At 35.5% G+C, this 23,084-nt stretch overlaps 1 protein-coding gene across 1 annotated transcript in view; it reads left to right on the forward strand.

Annotated features, from left to right (window-relative positions):
• Window positions 1–23,084, forward strand: part of astn2 (astrotactin 2) — a 539,680-nt gene that overhangs the window by 359,145 nt on the left and 157,451 nt on the right. The window contains exons 12-13 of the mRNA XM_016552240.1: window positions 13,200–13,366; window positions 14,476–14,664. Of these exons, the coding sequence (XP_016407726.1) occupies window positions 13,200–13,366; window positions 14,476–14,664 (356 nt within the window). The remainder of the gene's footprint in view (window positions 1–13,199; window positions 13,367–14,475; window positions 14,665–23,084) is intronic.

Below are 23,084 nucleotides of genomic sequence, written 5' to 3' on the forward strand. Positions count from 1 at the left end.
TGCAGTGTTTCGTTCCCTACTCAGGGAACCATGGTTACATAAGTAACCTGAGACGTTTTTTCTGCTGATTTAAGTATCTGGAGTTGCATTTCAAATTGTTAGAGATCACCTCATGGGGTCACTCCGTGACAAAAATCTTGCAAAAACTATAAATGTAAATGAGTAGCTGCAAATGAGCGCTATATGACGCTAGTAATGTAGACCAAAACTAATGTGATTGTAGATTACTTTTTTTTTCATTTTTCATTTCCACTGAAATTTTAATTAGTCTGGAAAGGGACGGACACGCATTTAAAAATGTCCAGTGAATGTAAGACTGTTGCAGTAGAACCTCATAATGACAATTCTTAAATGTGCTATGTAGTAATTAGAAGAAACTAGTAGATGTCTCCGAAAGGCTAAATGTTATATTAGTAAAAAGGGAGCGTTATTATGGATCATGAGCTTGCATTTTGGCCAGAAGGAACCATTTGAAGTTAAAAAAGTCTTGATGGATTTGTTTCTTACAACCACACAGCTTTTCTCTTCTCAGGATGTTAATTGATGGACTGGAGTGGTGTGGATTGCTTGTGGGTTATTGTGATGTTTTTATCAGCTGTTTGGACTCTCATTCTGACAGCACCAATTCAGTGTAGAGGATCCATTGGTGAGCAAACGATGGAATGCTACATTTCTTCACATCTGTTTCTGTGAAGAAGCAAACTCAACTGCACCTTGGATGATTGGCATCATTTACTCACCCTGATGTTGTATCAAACCCATAGCAATGGTGGTTTTTAAAGTACATTATTTAGATTTTTTACATTGCTCAAAGAACAAATCTGAAAGACATACAAAGAGCAGTGGCCTTACATTGAACAAGTGAGTAATTGCATTTTGAACCAAATGTCAGAATGTAGCAAGAAGTTATGATGGCATGTCAAAACAAGTGTTTAAATACATTATATATTAATATAGAAATGCAATATGCATAAAAGCTGTTCAGTCCCGTCCTCTGGAGCAAAGAGGGTGGTGAATGATGATGATTCATGCTCCTCACCTCATGTTTGATAATCCACTTCAGCATTTCTCCTGGAGTGGGCGGTCAGACACAGATGAGAGCTGACTCTATAACAACGACTAGCATTCACATGCAGGTTGTTTGGGAAAGCTTTATTAGACTTTCTGTGTAGCTACTGGCATATTTTGACATTTTTCAACAAGTGCAAACTGCTCCGACAACATAATTTGAATGGCGAAATACATTCTTTATTTTGGAAGGAAAGTTTTCAGCAAGGACCTCTCGGAATGAAATATACATGAAGAACAACTAATAAGATTGTCCGAGTTTATTCCATGCTGAGTTTTGAAGGCCGAGCTGTTGCCAGTGGGTGATCTTATTAAAATGTTCTACTAGGAAAGTGCCCACTCTCCAATTGCCAGCATTTTTTTTCCCCTTCTGATTCATTTTTTTTCCCCTTCTGATTCATTTATTGTTTCTTTCTTCTTATTCCTGTGATTAAAGTTAAATTTTCAGCATCATTACTCCATATTTTGAATTACGCATTGCATTGTGTTGTGTTTTAGGGTTGAAGGAAATGTTCGTAAACTTAAAGATACTGGTAATTTTTTGCCATTACCCATTTTTCTACAGATGTTTTTCTTACAATGTGTAGACAGGAAAATACTTTTCAATTTAGCCTAAGGTGAAATGTTTTTTTTTTTTCTCTGGCCTTTCAGGCTTTTTCTGTTGTTTTCCATGTTAAAAAGTCCATACTGGTTTGATTTTCATAAAATCCCTATGTAAACCATTAAGAAGGCACATTTATTCACACGCAGGGACCTTTTTCTTCCATATGTTGGTTGTGTTTAGTTTTTGAAGGCATGCATTCTTTCATGTATCTTTATCTCTACTGCAAGTGGAACAGCTTGTGTGTCCATCATTTGAATATTCTCCCTGGAGTTCAAGCCAGGTGTGTCCAAACCATTATACTGTGGTGATGGCTCCCTTCTGTGCCATTAGCATAGAGAGAGAAGATGCTTCCAAACCTTTGAAGGACGAAAAAAAAACGAGAACGCTGGAGAATGATGAGGTGACGTGATGGACGACACAGAGAGACGGCTGAATTATGAACAGAGCAGAAGGAGTGGACATGGAGGAAAGGGGAGATGAAGAGTGAAATCATTGGAGTGACTCACCAGTTGGCCGGAAACTTTATAAGGAAATGCAACATAATACATGGTTTAGGTCAGTGGTTCTCAAACCTGTACTGGAGTACCCCCAGCCCTGCACATTTTGTATGTCTCCCTCATCTATCACACCTGATTCAACTCATCAGCTCATTAGTGGAGACTGCAAGACCTGAAGTGGATGTGTCAGATATAGGGAGACATACAAAATGTGCAGTGCTGGGGGTACTTCATGGAGAGGTTTGAGAACCACTGGTTTAGGTGATGGAACTGATGCAGATCAAGATAAATACTATTTAATAAACTAATAACAAATAAACTATCTACAGGAGAGAAAAAAAACTGTCATAGTTGACATCCTTTATGACGTTTATGACTTAAATCTTAATTTATCAACATAAACTAGTGTAAGAAATAAATTAATATTTATATTCAGCAACAATGCATTGAAAAGTGACAGTAAAGACATTTAGCCTGCAGTATAATATCACAAAATATTTATATATCAAATAAATGCTGTTCTTTTTCTCTGTTATCCAAATATCACATGTAGTTTTTCTTTCCATGTCAGAGTTGCCTTTGTCTTACAAACTAGGGATATTATGTACTAGTATAAAGTGTTATGCCATGACTACTCATTTAAGCTGCTTAGGAGTGGGTGATATGATTTTATATGCATCACTTAAAAGAAAATTTACTGAAAATGTGCTTCTTCATGGGAACAGATTTGGTCACTGTCCTCTGCAGTGAATGGGTGCCGTCAGAATGTGAGTCCAGTCCATTAATTAACATCTTGTGAAGCCAAAAGCTGTGTGTTTGTAAGAAACAAATCCACCATAAAGACACTTTCAACTTTAAACCGTCACTTCTTGCCAAAACATGGGTCTAAACCAGTGGTTCTCAAACCTCTCCATGAAGTACCCCCAGCACTGCACATTTTGTATGTCTCCCTATATCTGACACACCCACTTCAGGTCTTGCAGTCTCCACTAATGAGCTGATGAATTGAATCAGGTGTGATAGATGAGGGAGACATACAAAATGTGCAGGGCTGGGGGTACTCCAGAACAGGTTTGAGAACCACTGACCTAAACCATAAGAACGCTTCCTCCTGTGAAAAAAGTCAATCCCCTATTGTCGTCTCACATCAAAATCCACCGGTCCTTGCAACTACGTCACTCTGAAGAAGCTAGAAAGCTAACTAACAAATGCACACAAAGCAGTTTATTCTTTCCAGAATGTTTACTTCTGTGATTGCTCATTTCCTTTTCATTTGTAAAAAAAAAAAAAAAAGCATGTCTTTCTCCAAGGCAAAAACTGTGTGTGGGATGAACTGAATGCACGTTGACTGTTTGCCGAACTAAATAAACACTGCATATACGAGGAGTAATAAAACTGCAATATTGAAAATGGCCTGTAGGTGGCAACTGTATGACCAGATAATAGGCAGAAAACGCTACCCACATAACCCATAAGGATTTTTAAACCCATTTAAGACTGTGTTTACGAGGTCACTTGCCAAAATGGGCATCTTGACATATTTTTTGTGTTTTTGTCCATTGAATAACGAATGAAAACTCAATTTGGCACTGGCGTGCTGTCTGAAGCATTTCTGTGCATGTGCACGTGTTGGTATTTTACATGCTATTTATACACAGAAACTCGCTTTGGCGTGCATACGATACACATGTGTTTGACATGCATATAATATGCAGTTTTTTTGTGTGCATTTGATACACACTTTGTTGGCGTGCATATAATAGTACGCCAAATAGAAACAGACAATCATGCCATTGAAACTCATATTCATGAGATCGGGTAATGTTCACAGAGAGCTGCTTCCCAGACAGCATGCTGGTACCGAATTAACTTCACTTTTGCATCTTATCATGGTTGATAGCGTGTTCATATAGTCTACTGTAATGCTAGCTAAAGAATGCCAGGAAAAAAAATGAATGAAGCGTGGTGGGATCTAGAAATCCTCTCACATCAAAATCCACCCACATATTTGTTTGTTTTGGAAAAATTGACCACCAATTATTTTGCTTTCAGGGCATTTTAATGCCTTGGAACACAACATAAAAGGATTCATTTATCTGAGTGCTCTTAAAGTCGACTTAATCAAAGACAGACCCTTGTACTTCACACTTGATTTGCAGCCATCCTGCACTAGATCAAAAATTTGTTCTGTTTTCCTGTTTTGGCACCATCTGATAAGGTAAAGTTGAGATCTGAATGCCAGGAACAAAGAAACTGGCATGTCAGCTGCGTATTAAACCACTGAAAGGAAGTCTAAACTCGCAGCAGCGTTCACAATCGGAAGAGCTGTGCACAATATGAGATATTCCACAAAAGGCTGCCATTTCAATTTCCGCTCCTTTAATATTTTAATGAATGCAAGAGCCACAATATTATGCACAGCAGATATCATCTCCTATCTGAGACGAGAAGCCAATGGGGACAAAATAACAAAACAGCCTTTAGTGTCATTTTCCTTCCTGCAATCTTTTGCGGTCTCGTTGTGAGGTTTTTCGCATTAATTGCCTTTAGCGTTTTCAGAAACGTGTCGATTGAGCTTCTAGTCTTTTGATTGGCATTGAAGAGGATTCTTCTTTTCCTTTATATCAAGTCACCGTTTAGTAGTTTGTGAAGCTGCATTAAGGAGCAGCAGTGCATGCACTAAATTATGAAACTGACACATTTTGCATTATTTGATGTTTGTGCAAATCTTGAAAAGCTCCAGCCACCATTGACCCATAGGTCAAACATCACTCCAAAACAGCTTTATTAGGTCACGCGTGTAATTCTGACGCTTAATAATGAGGGACACGCATTCATTAAGATGAAGGCAGCTGCTTAATTGCACGGTGTCTGATTAAAAACCTGGAAGTGATTAGATTGACTAATGAGAGTAAACACAGAGGCGGCAGATTGGGCCACGGAGGTTTCTGTGCTCCCTCATTTCTCTCATCTCTGTTGTCTGTTCTGATGGAGATCACGTCCGCGTGTCTTTTACAGGCGACCATTGAACGTTGTACATTGCGCTTTAGGAATGTGCTGTAATTCTTTAGACTTTTTTATGGGTTCTCTTAATCACTGTATTGATGGCACTCTGTGAATGACTCATCGATTAGACTAATATGGTGTTTGTCTCAGTGAGTTCATGTGCTGTCTGTGTTCTTTACACCTCCTTGAGTTCTGTTTCCAGCAGACTCTCTGTTTCTGTTGCTCTGTGAAACCATATGTGTCTGTGTGCAAGTGCAAATTTGTATTTAATTGCTTCTGTATATTTTTTCTTTGTTTTCATTTTGTTTTCATGATTATAGCCTGCATTGAAGTTGTTGTTTTTTTTTCTCCCCTCAAATACACAACTAATTGTAGTCAATGAAATATAATTCTTAGGATTTTAAAAAGAAAATAATTATTAAATTCAGCTATACTATATATTCAGAATGCTAATCACAATAACAGTGAACTATTTATTTATTTTACACCCTTTTATTATTTATCACAAATAGTATTTATTTGTTTGTTTTTATTTATTCTTAAGTTTGTAACTCTTGTTTGTTTGTTGTTTTCGTTTTTGTTTGTTTGTTTTTTTGGTCAATCACAAAGATAATAACACTTTTTATGGTGTTATGTTGTGTTGTGTTGTGTTGTGTACAGTATAGAATGCAATGTCAAACATTGTACTTCATTAGTTCATTATCTCCATTTACAACTGCTGTATTAGTTGGCAGCCATTGCACTTCAGCAGTGTGATATGGTTTCTTTTCTTGCTTTATTGCAAATAATGATCTAACCTGTGATTTATTTTTTCACAGAAATATTCAGGATACAGTATTTTAATGTAAAAAAAAAAAAAAAAAAAACTGTATAAAAAGAAGTCCTGTAGTGATTTATTTACAGGACACTGAATGAATGAATGAATGAATGAATATTAAATACTCTTATTAAGCAGGAATATATATGATCCTGTCTGTAAAATCCTACATATTGTAAAGAACATTCTGTGAAAATATAACCGTGTCTGTGATTCTCCCATTTGCAGTGATGTATGACACGTTTATGGGAAAATATATAAAACAAGTCTATTTATTATGATACGCATGTTCAAAAAGCAGTCAAACGAATGGGGGGACCACGAGAGCTTGATTGTAGCAAGTCAATTCACTGAATTGATGTGTTTTATTTGTGTAACTTAATTAGTAAAATTTCCATATAAAATATCAGTAGATAATCTCATTATGGGCTATTGTACAATATATGGAGTAAATCCGGGACCACTCAAAAAAGTATTCATATGATGTATTTATTACAAATAAACTGAATATTTTAAAGCTACAAAAATTGTTCAGTCAAGAGCAGTGAGTGATTCCCACATTTATTTTATTGTTTGATTAATATTAACAACACAGACGCCATCAGCAGGTTTATAATAATAATACACAGAACTAATATATTGTTATACATCAGACGTTTTTCCCTAGATCTTGTTTGTGGCTTATACAATTAATAACTCCCGCACTTTATATTTATAAATAAATGAAGCCAAATCATCAGACAAGTATTTTGCTTCAGAAGCCCATACAGCACTTTTTTTATTTATTTATATTGTAAATCTTTTTTTTTTTGTATTTATGTTTATTAGCTTTTTAAATTATTTTGTGCAAAATAATGAAATGTAGTATCAATGTAGCATCAATAAAATCATTAATTTCAGTATTTATCATGTTATAAATGAAAATTTGAATACTGTATCTCGAATACCTTGATATAATGTATTATTTATAGCTATAAACACAAGTTGCTTATTTTCCTCATTTTTATGGCTATAACTAGTTTGACGCTCTTTATCTCAAAATTAAATTATGCGACTGTAGCTGGGTTTTCACAGGCGGGTCACATATAGCTAAAAGCAGTACTGTATGTACTTGTTACAAAATGTTGAGCATATTATTAGACCTCCATGAAGTTGGTCCCCCACCCAATGCAAAACGTCGGCAAAATAGTCTCAATCGTTTGTGCTCTGTTTGTGCCGTAAAATGACGATGACGTTACTCAGCCCCCCACATGCTCCAAATTTACCCCAAATAGTCTTGTTTGTTTGTGCTTAGTTTGTGCTGGTTTGTGCTGGTAAAGGTTTTGTTTGTGCTGCTTTGGTTTTTAAAATAGTAGACCGAATAATAGGCGATTACGTCACCAGCCCCCTACATGCTCCAAATTCACCCAAAACAGGCTCAATCATTTGTGCTTCATTTGTGCTGGTTTGTGTCTTAAAAATTTTAGTTTTGTGCTGCTTCGGTTTTAGATATTAAAATATAATTTAGTCATCATTCTAAGGTCACTGAGCTTACTTTGTTTTTGCTACTGTCTTTTTTAACAATACAGTTGAAGTAATAAGGTAAAATTCAAACGACAAACCAAATAACATGAAATTGTCGCAGTCACTTGTTCGTTCAATTAGGCTAATTAAATGGGGAAAAAAACACTTAGGCCTATTTCATTGTCTTTACAAAACCAAAAATAAAATAGACTTGATATGCATAGGCCTATTTTCGTTTCTGCGCACAAATAAAACTGTTTCCATGATGATGAAAAAAAAATGAAAAAAGAACGGTTGTTTTATTTTTAAATGCCATCCTGCAAAACCAAATTTGAAATTAGAACCGTACACACAAAATGCTGCCCAAAAAAGTAAAATATTGATTTTTTTTTTTTTTTTCAAACCAGCACAAACGAAGCACAAACAAAGAAGACAATTTGGGGTAGCACATCCTGATTTTGCTGAGTTAGATGTGTTCCTATGTCAACATACTTTGTTGACCCTGGAACAACATTTTAATCAAAAAATTCAGTCTTGACCATATCCCTACACATAAACCTAACCTTAACATTAATAATCCCTAAAATCAGAGGAAGATGATAGATGAATGACACTGATGTACAAGCACCAAAAACTGATTGTAAGCCTAAACTTCACAAAAACTATAAACTGGTTCTTCAAATCTGATTGGTTAATCACAATGTTGTTCCAGGGTCAACAAAGATGTTGATCCAGGAACATGTCGCACTTGGTAAAGTAAAGTTCTGCATTTGGCGTAAATTTGGAGCATGACCTCAGAATGATCACTAAATAATATTTTAATATCTAAAAAACCCAAACAAACAAACAAAATTTTTTACGGCACAAACCAGCACAAATGAAGCACAAGCAAAGAATATTATTTTGGGTGAATTTGGAGGATGTGGTGGGTTGAGTGACGTCATCGCCTATAATTCGATGTCTAATATTTTTATAACCAAAGCAGCACAAACGAAACTTTTACCAGCACAAATGAAGCACAAACAAACGAGACTATTTGGGGTAAATTTGGAGCATGTGGGGGGCTAAGTGACCTCAGAAAATGACCATTAAATATTATTTTAATATAATAAATACCGAAGCAGCACAAACAAACTTTTTTTTTTTACGCCACAAACCAGCACAAATGAAGCACAAACAAACAAGACCATTTTTTCGTGAATTTGGAGCATGTGGGGGGCTGAGTGACATCATCGTCTATAATTCAATGTCTAATATTTAAAACACCGAAGCAGCACAAACGAAGCACAAACGATTGAGCCTGTTTTGGGTGAATTTGCAGTATGGGGGGTAATTGAGTAATTGAATTACTCTATAATTCAATGTCTTATATTTTAAAAACCGAACCAGCACAAACGAAGCACAAACACACGGGGTGAATTCGGGGGTATTCGGGGTGAATTTTGGAGTATGTGTGGGGACTGAGTGACCTCAGAATGACCTATAAATATTATTTTAATATCTAGAAAAACAGAGCAGAACAAATGAATTTATTTACAGCACAAACCAGCACAAGTGGAGCACAGACGATTGAGACTATTTTGCCGACGTTTTGCGTTGGGTGGGGAGCCAACTTCACGGAGGTTATTATTAGTACTAAGAGCAGGGCTGTTTTGGTGAAAGAAGATGTATAACCAGAATTACAGCAGGTTTTGAGCTGAAATGTCATGAGTTTACTGCTTTGAACTCAGATTTTTTTTTTAAATGTAGCACCCTGTGCTTGTGGGGGAATGTTAGGCCCTGTCCACACGAGCATAGGTATTTTCAAAACTGCAGCTTTTTCTATGCGGTTTGGCCGTTCGTCCACACGCAAACGCAGCACCAGGTCACTGAAACCGAACATTTTTGAAAACTCCTGCCAGGGTGAAGATTTTCAAAAACTCCGGTTGCAGTGTTATCGTGTAGACAGCGAAACCGGAGATTTTGGCTTGTGACATCGGAGCATGCGCTGTTATCTCCGCCTATTGAAAACTTTTTCAGGCTTCTGGTTGGCCAACATGGCTTTACGGTTCAGATTATATCGCCACCTGTTGGCTTGGCATGCTCTTGACAGTGCTTCATAACATGCTTTCGCGTTTTCATGTGGACGGAGATTTTTTTTTTTAAACGGAAGAAGGAAAAACTCCATTTATAAAAATACCCGTGTACGTGTGGACATGGTCGGTAATAGACTAGAAATGTACAGTTTTATACCATCGTGCTGATAACGTTTCTTTAGTCATTCGGCAATCCTACAGCCTGGACCACTGTAGGGAAACCACCCTTACACTCTGATGAATATTATATTACAGACGTAGGACTGATGCTGTCCTATAACTCTGATCCTTTCTCAGGTCAGTATGAAGAGTATCTCAGTCTCTATTATCATATGTGTGTTATATGATTCAGTGTGCTCACCCTGCTGACCCACTTTCAATATGCCATTAAAATAACTAAAGCACTATAACACTGCAAAAATCCCTGCGCACCCACCCTTAAAAATAAAGAAAAAATTAAAATTCCTGCTTATTTTCCTGATGTGCTTTGAAGCACTGCTCTTTTATTTCTCGCTTGATGTTGTTGTTGCTTTCTTTGAATTCATCCAATCTAAGGCCTTTAGTCTTGAGGTTCCCGGTCTTAGAGATTCCTGTGTGAAAGCCTGAAGCATCCATAAGCAACGCTCTTGTAAGGTCAAAAATTATCAAAGACTTCTGCTTTCCTGTCCCAAACCTATCTTCAGTAACAAACTCTTCTTGGGGCTCTGCCCTCTCTCCCTCTTTCTCTCTATGTCTCTTTCTCTGTCCCTCAGGTAACATTTTACATACATGCTGGGTACAATTAATTGTTTATGTTTTACCATCCTTCATCTATTTTGTAACCAATTCAAGTGTAACCATAACAAAATATTGTTATTAAACCATTTCAATTATTAATTATGTGCTAACTAGTCTTGATTCAAGGTTAATATTAAAGTGCTGCTTGATGTTGTTGTTGCTTTCTTTGAATTCATCCAATCTAAGGCCTTTAGTCTTGAGGTTCCCGGTCTCTAGCGGCTCTCTGGGACTGACAATGTGTGCTCAATGAAATCACTTATGAACTCAGAGTGGCTCTGCCATATGGACTAATTATTTAAATATAAATACAGATATTTATAATTTGATAATCATATACATCATGTCTGGATTCATTTTCAGCTCAGACAAGCAAACACACTGTTCAAGAACTGCATGAAAGAAAGTCTGCAATGCTTTTTTCATCCTGCATTTGAAAGTATTAATATTTCAATCAATAAATCAATCAATCAATATATAAGAAGTTTGGAATACCTTAATATGTTTTCACATTCAAATAGTCAATGTTTTTGAAAACTACTTTGTGAAGTAATACAGCAATGTAAAGAATATGGTCTAATAATAATAATAATAATAATAATAATAATAATAATAACATCTATCTATCTATCTATCTATCTATCTACTGTATATATCTATCTATCTATCTGTCTATCTGTCTGTCTGTCTGTCTGTCTGTTTGTTTGTTATTTTATGTAATTTTATTCATGACATACACCTTCCTGTCACCTGAGCAACACTACAGACACCTTTCATGGTTTTTCATCCTCTCATGTAGCACTTCAAGATAATAAATTGTGATGGTACCACTGCCAGACTACAATTGTCATTTCAGTTGTTGATTAGATCATCTGCGTGTTTGCTACATACATCCATATATCCATATGAAAACTGTGCTGTCATAAATGCTAAGCTCAAAGCGTCACGTCTGCATTATCTCATCATCAACAGATGGACGCCTCATATGTTATCTTTGCACACATTCCCAGCTCCCATGGGACAGACAGGTGATACATATGTAATGAATGTGAAGCTTGTCGAGTGCTGATGTTGACTGTCAACTTATTCCAGTATCTCTTTCACTGGTTATCTATCTGCATCAGCATCCGTTAACACCAAAACACTCTCTCAGCGAAGATTCTTCAGCATGATAGATCAGGGATCCCCCGAGCAAAGAGTAAACACATCAAGATTTACATCAAACACAAACTGCTTATAAAGAAATAGAGTGTAGCCTGTGACAGCCTTAGAGGAAGAGTGTGCATCCACACACATTCACAGTCATCTGTAACTTACTGTCCTTTAACACTAGAACTGCCATGGGGTAAATTTTACCCATGGCTGTTTTTAAAACGTACATAAAATATTTTTTAATACAACATTCAAGTCTCCCAGTCACTGACTTTTACAAAAATTGTGTGATTTACAATTCCCCTGTTGTTAAAAATTGTTTAGACAAAACCAGATCAAAAAACGGGGCATTTATACCTATAAGTGCCAGCGCGGGTCAAATTTACCCGCTATATAATGCCTGTATGTTCGTGCTGTCATTTTCGTGCCGCTTATGTTTTAACATAGTAGCCTACATTGCTAGGCAATGCCTTTCACTCACTGAATTAGCGGTTATCAGTTTCATAAATAAAGACAAAATGAGTAAAATAAGGCTATTTATGAATGCTGAAGAGGTATAAGAAGCACTAAATGCCATGAGCGATGGAGAGTCTGATGGTGGGGAGATAAGTAAAGCGTCCTGTCGGCTCAGCATCTGACGGCGATCAATATATCATATTTAGACGTTTTATCCTAATGTCACTCATAATTGTTCAAAATTTGGATTAATTATTAAATTTTTGTTTTGCCATTTCTATCGTTTATTGTTCGCATCTGTTTTGCTATTTATTCTAGTCTGCCTGTTTCCTGAAGAAAAAAAATCTGATCTGATGTAATCAGTAAAGAGTGCGCTCTTAAAGGGTTTCCATATCCGCCTATTATAAGCGCTGCTTATTATTAAGCATCTTTTGGGCTTGTTGTTTGGACTCGGCTCATATAGTGATCCAGGTTGTGGAGTTAATAAAGTAGGCAGATGCAGGTCACAATATTTGCCTTATTTCATAATAACACATTTGGATTTTATATTATTTTGGGCATTTTTTAGGAAGATCTGGCAACACTAATGAGAGATTTCTTGTGCTGCCCCTACAGAAAAGACACAACACTGATACACGTTTAAATTCGTTGTTAACTAGCTGTTAAGTTCACTTCTGTATACACAGCATATACATTTTGTAAATGCGGTTGTCACTACCTGAATTTTTCAGGAGTCAGTTCGGTTGTAGAATGAGGTTGTCAATCCTGAACTGTGTGTGTACAGAATAGCATCAAGCACTAAAAGGTGAACTGACAACTGAATTTAGCTGCAGTGTGTACATGGGCAATGAAACTTTTGACTTGGTCATGTGATTTGACAGCATAGCATACCCTAGCAACCACAAGACAACACCGTGACAAGCACCCACAATGTACTACTTTTTTCACAAGCAAGAAAATATAACAGTCCAGCTTGACTTTGTCTTGTTTTAGAATATGTGGGCCAGTCAGTTTGACATATCTGTTTAATGGGTGTCTTATTGAATTCTATGGCGCTGCCTTGGCAACCCTCATTAACAGCCTTTCCTTTTTGAGAAGCTGCTTTGTTCATCACATAATAACTCACCAGTGAGAACACAGTACATGTGGTCTCAAAAGTTTTGATGGTTACCTGGTAACAGAAAGTCCAGACCAGCACGCAGACGATGATCTCTGTGTCCATCTCTCTCATCCCAAATCATTCACAGTGCCCAGAAGGACTGAGGCCCATGAAGGACGGTTCAGGCTGCTATGATTACTCTCTGGGAACGGACTGTACGGACGGCTTCAACGGAGGCTGTGAGCAGCTGTGTCTTCAGCAGCTGGTTCCTCTTCCTGATGATCCGATGTCCAGCAATGTCCTCATGTTCTGCGGGTGAGAGAAAGCACACATTCATGAATTTGAATACAAGGACATAAAGAGCACATGCGTCCATCCAGAGAATGGTGACATTATTACTTTCCCACGTAATTACAATTTTATAAGCTTCTTCATCTACCCAGATAATGTGCATATTTAAAATTATATATCTCCTTTAGTTTAAAATATATGGCAATATCATTCATAATAGGACAATATATGTCATATATTACATTTCTGTATGAGAAGTAAATTGATTAAAAGTGACCATAAAAATTTACGTTACAAAAGATTTCAATTTCTATTTTGAATATATTTCAATTTCAAATAAATGTTGTTCTTTTTAACTTTCTATTCAAACAAAGAATTCTGAAGAATGTATCACGGTTTCCAAAAAATGATAAATAAATAAATAAATATTTTATTTTTAAGTATGAAACCATAATTTAAATATATTATATTCTTAATTATCCTTAATTGTTAATTATTATTGTTGCACAGAGTTGAGCTGCTAAAGAATTAGAATGATTTCTGAAGGATCATGTGACACTGAACTGAGGACTGGAGTAATGACGCTAAAAAGTCAGCTTTGATCAATGGAATACATTTATTTTAAAATAAATTACAATGGAAAACAGTTATTTTAAATTAAAATAATATTTCACAGTATTACTGATTTTACTGTATTTTTTGATTCAGTAAATTCAGCCTCGGTTAGAAAAAGAGACTTCTTTCAAAAACATTGCTCAATCTTCTAGTGGTAAATTGGATACAAGCATGCTTGATGTTCAAGGTTTCAATTATGCAAATTTATTTGTGAATAAAAAAAAAAGAAACAAAGGAGCAAACATCTTTTTGGTTTGGATCTTTTTTTTTTTTTTCTTTTTTTTTTTCTAATCTTGTCGCTGTCTCTCATTTTTTTCCCCTAAAAGTCTTCACAGTTACATGACAGAATTCAGCTGATACTGTATGAGTGTGTATTGTATTGATGTAAAGTTCAACATACATTTAAATATTTTCACTTAATTACCATTTTATCATCTGAATGTAAACACAACACTGCTGTGTGTGTGTGTGTGTGTGTGTGTGTGTGTGTGTGTGTGTGTGTGTGAGTGAGTGATCAGGTGTGTGCAGGAATACAAGCTAGCCGCTGACGGCCGCTCCTGTCTTCTTCTGGCTGATCACTGTGAAGGGCCAAAGTGTCCGAAACAAGACTCACGCTTCAACGACACGCTCTTCAGCGAGATGCTCCGCGGGTACAATAACAAAACTCAACAGGTGATCCTGGGACAAGTTTTTCAGATGACCTTCAGGTGAGTTTTTGTGGAGTATTCTTTATATTGGGGAATTTGATCTTTAAAAGATGGATGCATTTTGAGTGCAAGAGTCAGGTTCTGGAAGTGCATTTACAGAAATAAGACTTTGTACACTAACATATGACTTTCTCTAAAAGTGTATTATTTGCTGTTACCTGTAAGTGTGCACTTGACATCAAACATGATTCCATTGGTAATCTCTTTTCAAATCACATTTCTTTTTGCATATGAACTGTTACCAGCAGCTTTTTTTTAATTTATTCATTACCACAATGGTTTGAGTAAATTTATTGGCTCAAAGTAATTAAGTAATCTCTGGTGGTGCAGAGATTACTTAATTACTTTGAGCCAGTGGTGTAGTGGTGCCTGGAGAAGTGGGTATACTCTTAATTTATGCCCCCATTTTTTTAAGCGGCCTAGCAACGGCCTGTGTTATAAACAGTGACATGTAAGAGTCAAGACTAGTCTTGCATATTTAGTTCACCCCAAAATGGGCCAACAGTATTTCCACATTTTCACTTTCTGTAACTTCTGCTACTTGACTTACTGGAGTAAGGATCATTATGAAATTAATATTAGCCACAAAAGGTGCAGATTTTGCAATAAATAATTAAAATGTAAAAAATTACAGACTGCAACAATTAACATTTCGTCAGAACCTCTAGTAGACAAGCTATTTTGTTTAGTTATCTGTAGGAGAATCATGATCTCTATTTGATACCAAAAAAACAAAAACAAAAAATTGTGATACATTTATTACAATTTATTATATAGAATTGTGCAGCTCTACTCCTATGTTTACAGTCTACCTGACTTGTACCCATTCAGAATCTAAAAAACACCTTCAGGCTTCAGCAGCGTGTTTTCATTATACTGTACTGATTCAAATTAGTAGTCAATAATGAAATATTATTTTATCACTCTTCGCGCCTCCTCTGACATGCACTCACGCCCCAGACCGACTCCGCTTGCATTCACGTGATTTGTCGAGATGCAATTATCAATATAGAGATAATTTGAGTAAATTTATTGGCTCAAAGCAGTGGTGTAGTGGAGGGTATACGCAGGTCTCTATATTGATAGTATTATAGCCTAAACACAGTTTAATATTGTACCCTAACATCTGATTTGATTCTGTCAGTCACAATGCTTCATGGTGCACATCCTGTACTTTCCCTCAGATGAGCGATTATATTGTTTATTTTTATTTTTATTATTTATTTATTTTATTTTTATTATTTATTTATTTATTTTTTACCTTCAAACATTAATTTGCTTAAAATCAAAGTTTGTCATTCTGTGATTCCTCTTGGAGCTTGATGGTTTGGTGATTGGAGCTCTTTATTGAAGACATATTTGGAATCCCTATGGAGAAAATGAATGGAAAACTACTTCTGAACCAATGATGCTCAAAAAGCAGGCAGTAATGCTTGCACTCTATAGCAGAATGCTGTGATAATTTCCAGACACACCAGTTATGATTTGCAGTACATTTTTGGTATAAAGTGAGAGTAATTTTGTTCAGCAAACACATTTCTCAGAAAGGCTCATGTTTAAAGAGAAGAGAGCTTTTGTGTCCATTTGCAGCTGTCAAACTCACTCATGTCAGATGGCGTGTTGTGGCACAGCAGTTCTTCGGATGAACATAAAACACTCCATCTTTATTAACCTATCAGTGTTGTGTGTCAACACCAATCCCAGAACTACACCGCCACTGTCAAACCCTGCAAAACCATTTCACTGTCTGAAAATAAAGACAAACCCTTTCTCAGGAAAGACACCATGGCAACAACAGCAACAATAATAATAATAAAGCAATTTTGATGTTTTATCTTAAAAGTTCATATCTCATAATTCAGACATCTGTCTTGCAATTCTTAGAAAAACATCTGAATTGCAAGATGTTAATTTGCAATTCTGGGGGGAAAAAAAGTAAAAAGAAAAAAAAAAAAGATGTAAACTCACAATTTCAAGAAACTGCGAGTTTATATCTCACAATTCTGTTCATATCTCACAATTCTGACTTTACTGAATTGTGAGATCCAAACTGAAAAGTGATATTTTATTTTATTTTTATTTTTTTTTTACTTTATTTTGTTTTATTTTATTTTAATTATATTATATTATATTCTATTGTAGCAAATTAGCTCAAAAGGGAAATGTATATAAATAATTACAGTTGTTTTTATTAACTAAACACTAACACCAACTAGTCTAACAAACAAACAAACAAACAATCACTTATACATGGGAAAGGGCAAATGAGGCTTGATGGATGAAGCCATCAGGCACCCAGTATGTTTATTGGGTGAGGGGTCTGTGATTATTTGTTAATCTAATGAATAATTGATTTGTTAAATCTAATGAACAAATGTGTGTCTGATTGGTCCAAATGCTACACTATTCTATTCTGTGGCAGAGTCAGGCTTCCATTGTATGACATCACATTACAGAATGCCATTTTTTAGTGTAATTTACGCAATGTCCAATTTGAAATCTTTTTGGCTTTATTTTTCAACAGTTTAATATTTTTGTATTTTAATATACTCAACAAAGGCTGTGATACTATTGACAAACCTCACACTCACAGAATATATTTATGTGTACACTGTAAAAAAAAAATCCGTAAAATTTACAGTAAAAAAACGGCAGCTGTGCAACATTGAAATAATCACAGAATAGTTTACATCTACAGTGATGTCTGCACTAGCCACCAAATATAGTTAAAATAATTTCATTTCTTCTGGAACAAGTGGATGGGCTAGTTCGATAGAAAAAAAAAAAAAACTTGACTTGAAACCTTGTTGAAAGTTCTTCAACAATGCGATATAAACAAACATTACTGCACATTTCCGTATTCACTTATTGATAACAGAATTATATTAAAAAAAAAAAACATTCAAATCATAGCATACCCTTAATAAAATATATTCAATAACTAGAATATCAGATTACCATCACCATTGTTCAATCAATCAATCCATCATTTGGTGAATATTGTATATATCAATTGGAATCGATCTGATTGTAATTTCTAGTTCCTGTTGTTTCTGATGTAAGACATTATTAGTCAGAGAGGACAGATCAGATGGAAATTAGTTTTCCGATGCAAAAGTGATTAATTTCCTTAGCCTCCCTTCACAATGCATTTAAACATGTTTCTGTGTCTGTTGCTTTTATGCACCGAATGGTTTGGTAAAACTCAAAGAAAGGGGAAAATACTGCACTTATTTCCAGCAAGAACACAATTTGCTCCGTAGGCTGAAGGACAGACATGGATTACATTTTTTTTTTCCAGAAGGGCTCTGTCATGATCTGCAGTGTTCCTTTATGTTCTGTAGTGTTATGACTTTTTGAAGGCAACAAAAGAATGTTTGAGCCGAGCATGAGGACCAGAGGTATTCAACATGTTTTTTTGCTGTTGTTTTTTTCATCTCCTACCCCCTTTTTAAAGACAATGTAAATAAGGGCACAGCTTATACCTCACTTCACAGCCCTGTTGATGAACACTTCTTTATAGTGAAAAATGCTGTAACGTTATATTTGCAAATCAACAAATATAGACAATATTTATGGGTACATTAACAATAACAAGATAATGAATGTATAATACTGTCGATTATGTAAAAAAGCTATTGTAATCAATGCAATAACTAAAGTAAAAAAATGAGTCCTTATTGTAAAGTCTTATCATCACACAGTAAAAAAAAAAAAAAAATCCGCAATGACACTGACCAGGCAAATAAATATAGTAAACAATAGAATAAAAAAGACAAATAATTTCCATGCTTTTGCCACAAAAATATGTTTTATGTACGGAAAACACATACTGGTTCTCTCCCTCTCTCGCTCCCGTATAAACACATATATGCTCTGTTTTCAAGTTTATAGAAGAAGCCTCCTGAAGAAGGCTGTAGCCGAAAAGTGTCTACACTTTTAACTGTTTTAATGACTTAGTAATTAAAGGTTTTTTATTTTTACTTTTTTATTTTTAAGTGCCTTGGAATATTTCATCATCTCTGTTTGTTCTTGCTTTCAGTAATGATTAACTACATTTTCTCCATTTGTGGTTGTAGTAGCCAATGCATGTCTGTCAATATCTCAGGCCTATGTTTGACCCTCATTACACTTTTTGTTTTCTGTTCTCTTGAGGGATTTAGCAGAAGCTTTGATATGTAGATGCAGCTCTTTACTAACTACAAACCCAACAGAAGGGTGATGCGACTCAGAATTGATGTGGCCTGAAGGGCTACAGATGCTTTCAATCACATTTTGCTCATGATAATAATGTTCATCAAACATTGTGCCTCATATTAGTGATATTTATGCAGCTTTGGCCATACGCATCCATGGAAACAGTTTGTGGAAATCAGTCAGTGGCAGAGTGCCAGTAATGATATAACAAACAACATTCAGGCAAATTTGATTTGTGGAGAATAGATATGATTTCTGATGATGTTTGCTTTTGGCAAATTAGGGAAAGGGTTGTTTTGTTTAACTTAATGTCAAACAGTGAGATTCCTTGGTAGCACTTTTAATAAACGTCATTAATAAGTCATTAACGAATATTATGTAATGTTTTTTTTGTTTTTGTTTTTTACTGTAAACAGTTCTAATCAATAGTGTTGCAACGTAGTGAGTTTAAATATGCACCTGTGCAAATCAGATTTGTACAAAACTATCATAAGACCTGGAATATAGTGCATTATTTATGAAAAACAAGTGCACTTAATTGTACCGAATGTGCACTTGTAGTGTACTACACAAGTTGAAAGTATATTAAAAAATGTAATAAGAAAATGTTAATGAAATACAATTACGCTTAAGTGTACTTAAAGAGAAACATATACGTGACTCTTTCTCAACACACTTAAGTATACTTTTAAAAAGTGCATTTTGCAATAATGTTAAATTGAAAGGTTTTTTTTTTTTTTATGTCAAATCTTTATGTTCCAATAATCCTTTGTCTTGCTTTAAAGAAGTACACTTTGTAAGGCATTTCCTGAACATCACACCATTATATGAGAGTCGTAAAAAACTGAACCAGGCCAGCCAGGCGGCAACTTTCTCCAATGAGTTCCTGTCTCGCTCTGCTTATCTTTACAAAGAAAACACGGAGCTAATGATTTGCCAGGCCACCTCCATGTCGACACAATACTAAGAAAACAAGAACTGACCCCTCCCATCTGGATCCGTTTAAGCTACAGAAGGTCAGTAGGTTTCGTGACTGGTTTCAGCATCAATAAAACATCTAATGGACCAAAGAGTTGACTAACATACTAAAGCACATGTAAAGTACTTTATTTAATTGCAATTACATGCAATTAAGTGTCTGGAAACATTGCATTCAGTTCACACTTAAGTTTATCTTTTAAAGTATAATATTTCTCTTTTTAAAAAGTAAGTGTACTTCTTTTTCACTTTTTGTCCTTGTTGAGTTTGACAGCCTCTGCTTACTGCATGCTTTCACTTTATGTATAAGAGCTGTGGGAACATTCTTAAAAAAATTGTGTGTGAACTTCTCCTTTAAATGCTTTTATGTGAGTGTGCATGTTGGTGAAGCATCTGAGACTGGCCTTCACTGGTAGATGCTCTGACAGCCAGTGTGCTATTTTCCCAGCATGCCTTTCTCTTCAAGTTCTTCAGAGATCTGCATCAGGATGGCAACAGTCAGTGCCGCCACAGTGACTAATAGATATTGACATGTCAATCTGAGAAAAGAGGCTCAGAGACTCCTCTTGACCCACACGAGTGCAGCGTTTCCTTTAAAATGCATTCAGTGCGGGACAGGAAAGATGAAGACCATCCATCAGAGATGACGGTTGTTTTTTTTGTTTTTTTAGAGGGATGGCAATAATATTATGAAAGAGACTGACTGCATCCGAATACACATACTGTCCTACCAAAAAAAAAAAAAAGTTGTATTTGTATGTCAAGCCGCAATATCTGATTTGCAACTTAATGGACACAAATCAAAATGAGATTATTCATTACAATGCAAGTTGCAATTGTAAGCAAACTACAATCCGCTTTGCTTGAGACCTAAGAAACACCTCTTAAAAAATGCATTGTTTTCATGTGCAAATAACATAAAGCAGTCCTGTTGGACACACAGATACCGCCGCTGTTGTATAAACAATATCGCAAAATCTTTACTGGTCGACACATTTATTTTGTCACTCGACCCAGTATTCCCTTGTGAAAATTAAGTGCACTTTAGCATATGAAGTGTACTTATAATAAGTATACTTTACCATATAGAGTGTTCTTATTATGCAAATAATCTACTTTAAAAGTCCTGTGTGCACTTACAGTGAGTGTGAATTAAAAGTAATGTTTTTGAAAACCTAAATGCATATTATGTGTAATTGATTTTAAATGTACTATGATTGAAATCCATATTAAATGCAATTGATCATTCACAAATAGCTTGATTGACAGGCAATCTAACCAATCATAACACCAAATCTGGTGTTCTGCCATCTTGCCCGACAAACAATTTAGACAGGAGGGTAGATTAACTTCGGTGGACTTAAACTTGAAAATATTGTCTGTATTGACATCTTTCCACGGTTGAAATAAAGTACGTTATGATGTTCATTCATGTTTATTTCATGCTTTAAGTAAATAAGAAAAGACGGTCAGTTTACGAGTGCCGCTTGAACTGAGGTAATAGAGTGATCTGTCACGACACATTAAAGAGCACAAAACGGTATTTATTGTTTGAATTTCTTAAAATAAAGACACAATTTTAAAGTTGAGACCTTGTTTCATACCAGAAACAGCCTGCTCTGTCTTGTCTGTCGGCGTGTTGTCAGTTTCCTCTTTGCTCCGCGATGTATTTTTTACTGCGTGAGAACATGGTGTGTAGTGTGAGAGAGGCATGACTTGTCGGACAAAGTAACAGTAAGAGGGCGGGTTTTTACGAAGGGTCAATTAGTTGAACTTAAGAGAGTTTTTTTTTTTTTTTACCCACTAAGTGGGACTTTAATGCATCTTTATATTTACTTTAAAATATGGTTAAACTGAATGTAGTGATAAGAAATGCATGTGAACTAAAATATACTTTAATGCTGTTTAGTGTATTTTAGTTAAACACACTATAATGTATTTTAATATAAGTATTCTGATTGAAATTAATTGCATTTTAACTGTATTTACTTTTGATTGATTGATTGATTGATTGATTGATTGATTGGCCATATATGAATCTTAAAACGTTTAATGTGTCTTACATTTAAATTACCAGTGTACTTTACACCACTATATACATGCTTTTTTGGCCTTTATTTATTTATTTGACTTTAATTTACAGATATTAATTCTGAAGTGCACAGTGGTAATACACATGCACTTCAAAGCATATTATTCAACATCTACTTCTACAACATCTACAAACATTGCTCAGCAATGGATCCTCTGCACTGAATGGGTGCTGTCAGAATGAGTGTCCAAACAGCTGATAAAAACATCACAATAATCCACAAGTAATCCACACCACTCCAGTCCATCAATTAAAGTCTTGCAAAGCAAAAAGCTGTGTGTTTCTAAGAAACAAATTCATGATCAAGGCTTTTTTTTTTTTTTTTACACCGTTGCTTCTGACTAAAATTTGAGTCCAAAAACTATAATATTGCTTCCTCCAGTGAAAATGTCTTCTGGTCTGAATCAAGTGCCATTTACAAACCAAAACAGTCCAAGACAGTTGTTCTAAACAAATATGTTGGAGAATTTTGATGTGAGAGGAAAGGTGGTGATGGACTTTTTCACTGAAGGAAGCATTACTATCAATTATGAACATTAGTTAGGGGGGGGGGGATCTTAACCATTAATTTATTACAAACTTTTCACTTCACAAAATGCTAATTGGTGGACTGGAGTGGTGTGGATTACTTGTGGATTATTGTGATGTTTTTATCAGCTGTTTGGACTCTCATTCTGACGGCACCCATTCACTGCAGAAGATCCATTGGTGAGCAAGTGATGGAATGCTACATTTCTGACGAAGAAACAAACTCGTCTACATCTTGGATGGCCTGAGGGGCAGTAACCTGTCAGCAAATTTTCATTTTTGGGGAACTAGTCCTTTGCATGTATAGAATGCATGTAGAAGAATGCAAAATAATCCGTTTTAAAGTTCTACAATGCAGAGAGTGATCTTGTAGAAAGGACCTAAAGAGATCAGCTCATGTCTGTAGACTTCCCAGTCAATGTCACTGTTAAAGCAGTAATGCAGAGAAGAATGAGCTGTGACTCCTCTACAGAGACATGCACATCTCTTATCAAATTATAGGAAGTGCCAGTCAGTCTCAGTTATTGCCATTAAGGGCAGTTCAAGTACTGTAGATTTTAGTTTTAACTCAACCTTCAAGAAGAACGTAAACATTAAAATACAATACAGTGTCCTTATTCAGGTT

This window comes from Sinocyclocheilus rhinocerous, unplaced genomic scaffold (assembly GCF_001515625.1).
Source record: "Sinocyclocheilus rhinocerous isolate Xijiao unplaced genomic scaffold, SAMN03320098_v1.1 scaffold285, whole genome shotgun sequence".
Classification (NCBI taxonomy): Eukaryota; Metazoa; Chordata; class Actinopteri; order Cypriniformes; family Cyprinidae; genus Sinocyclocheilus; species Sinocyclocheilus rhinocerous.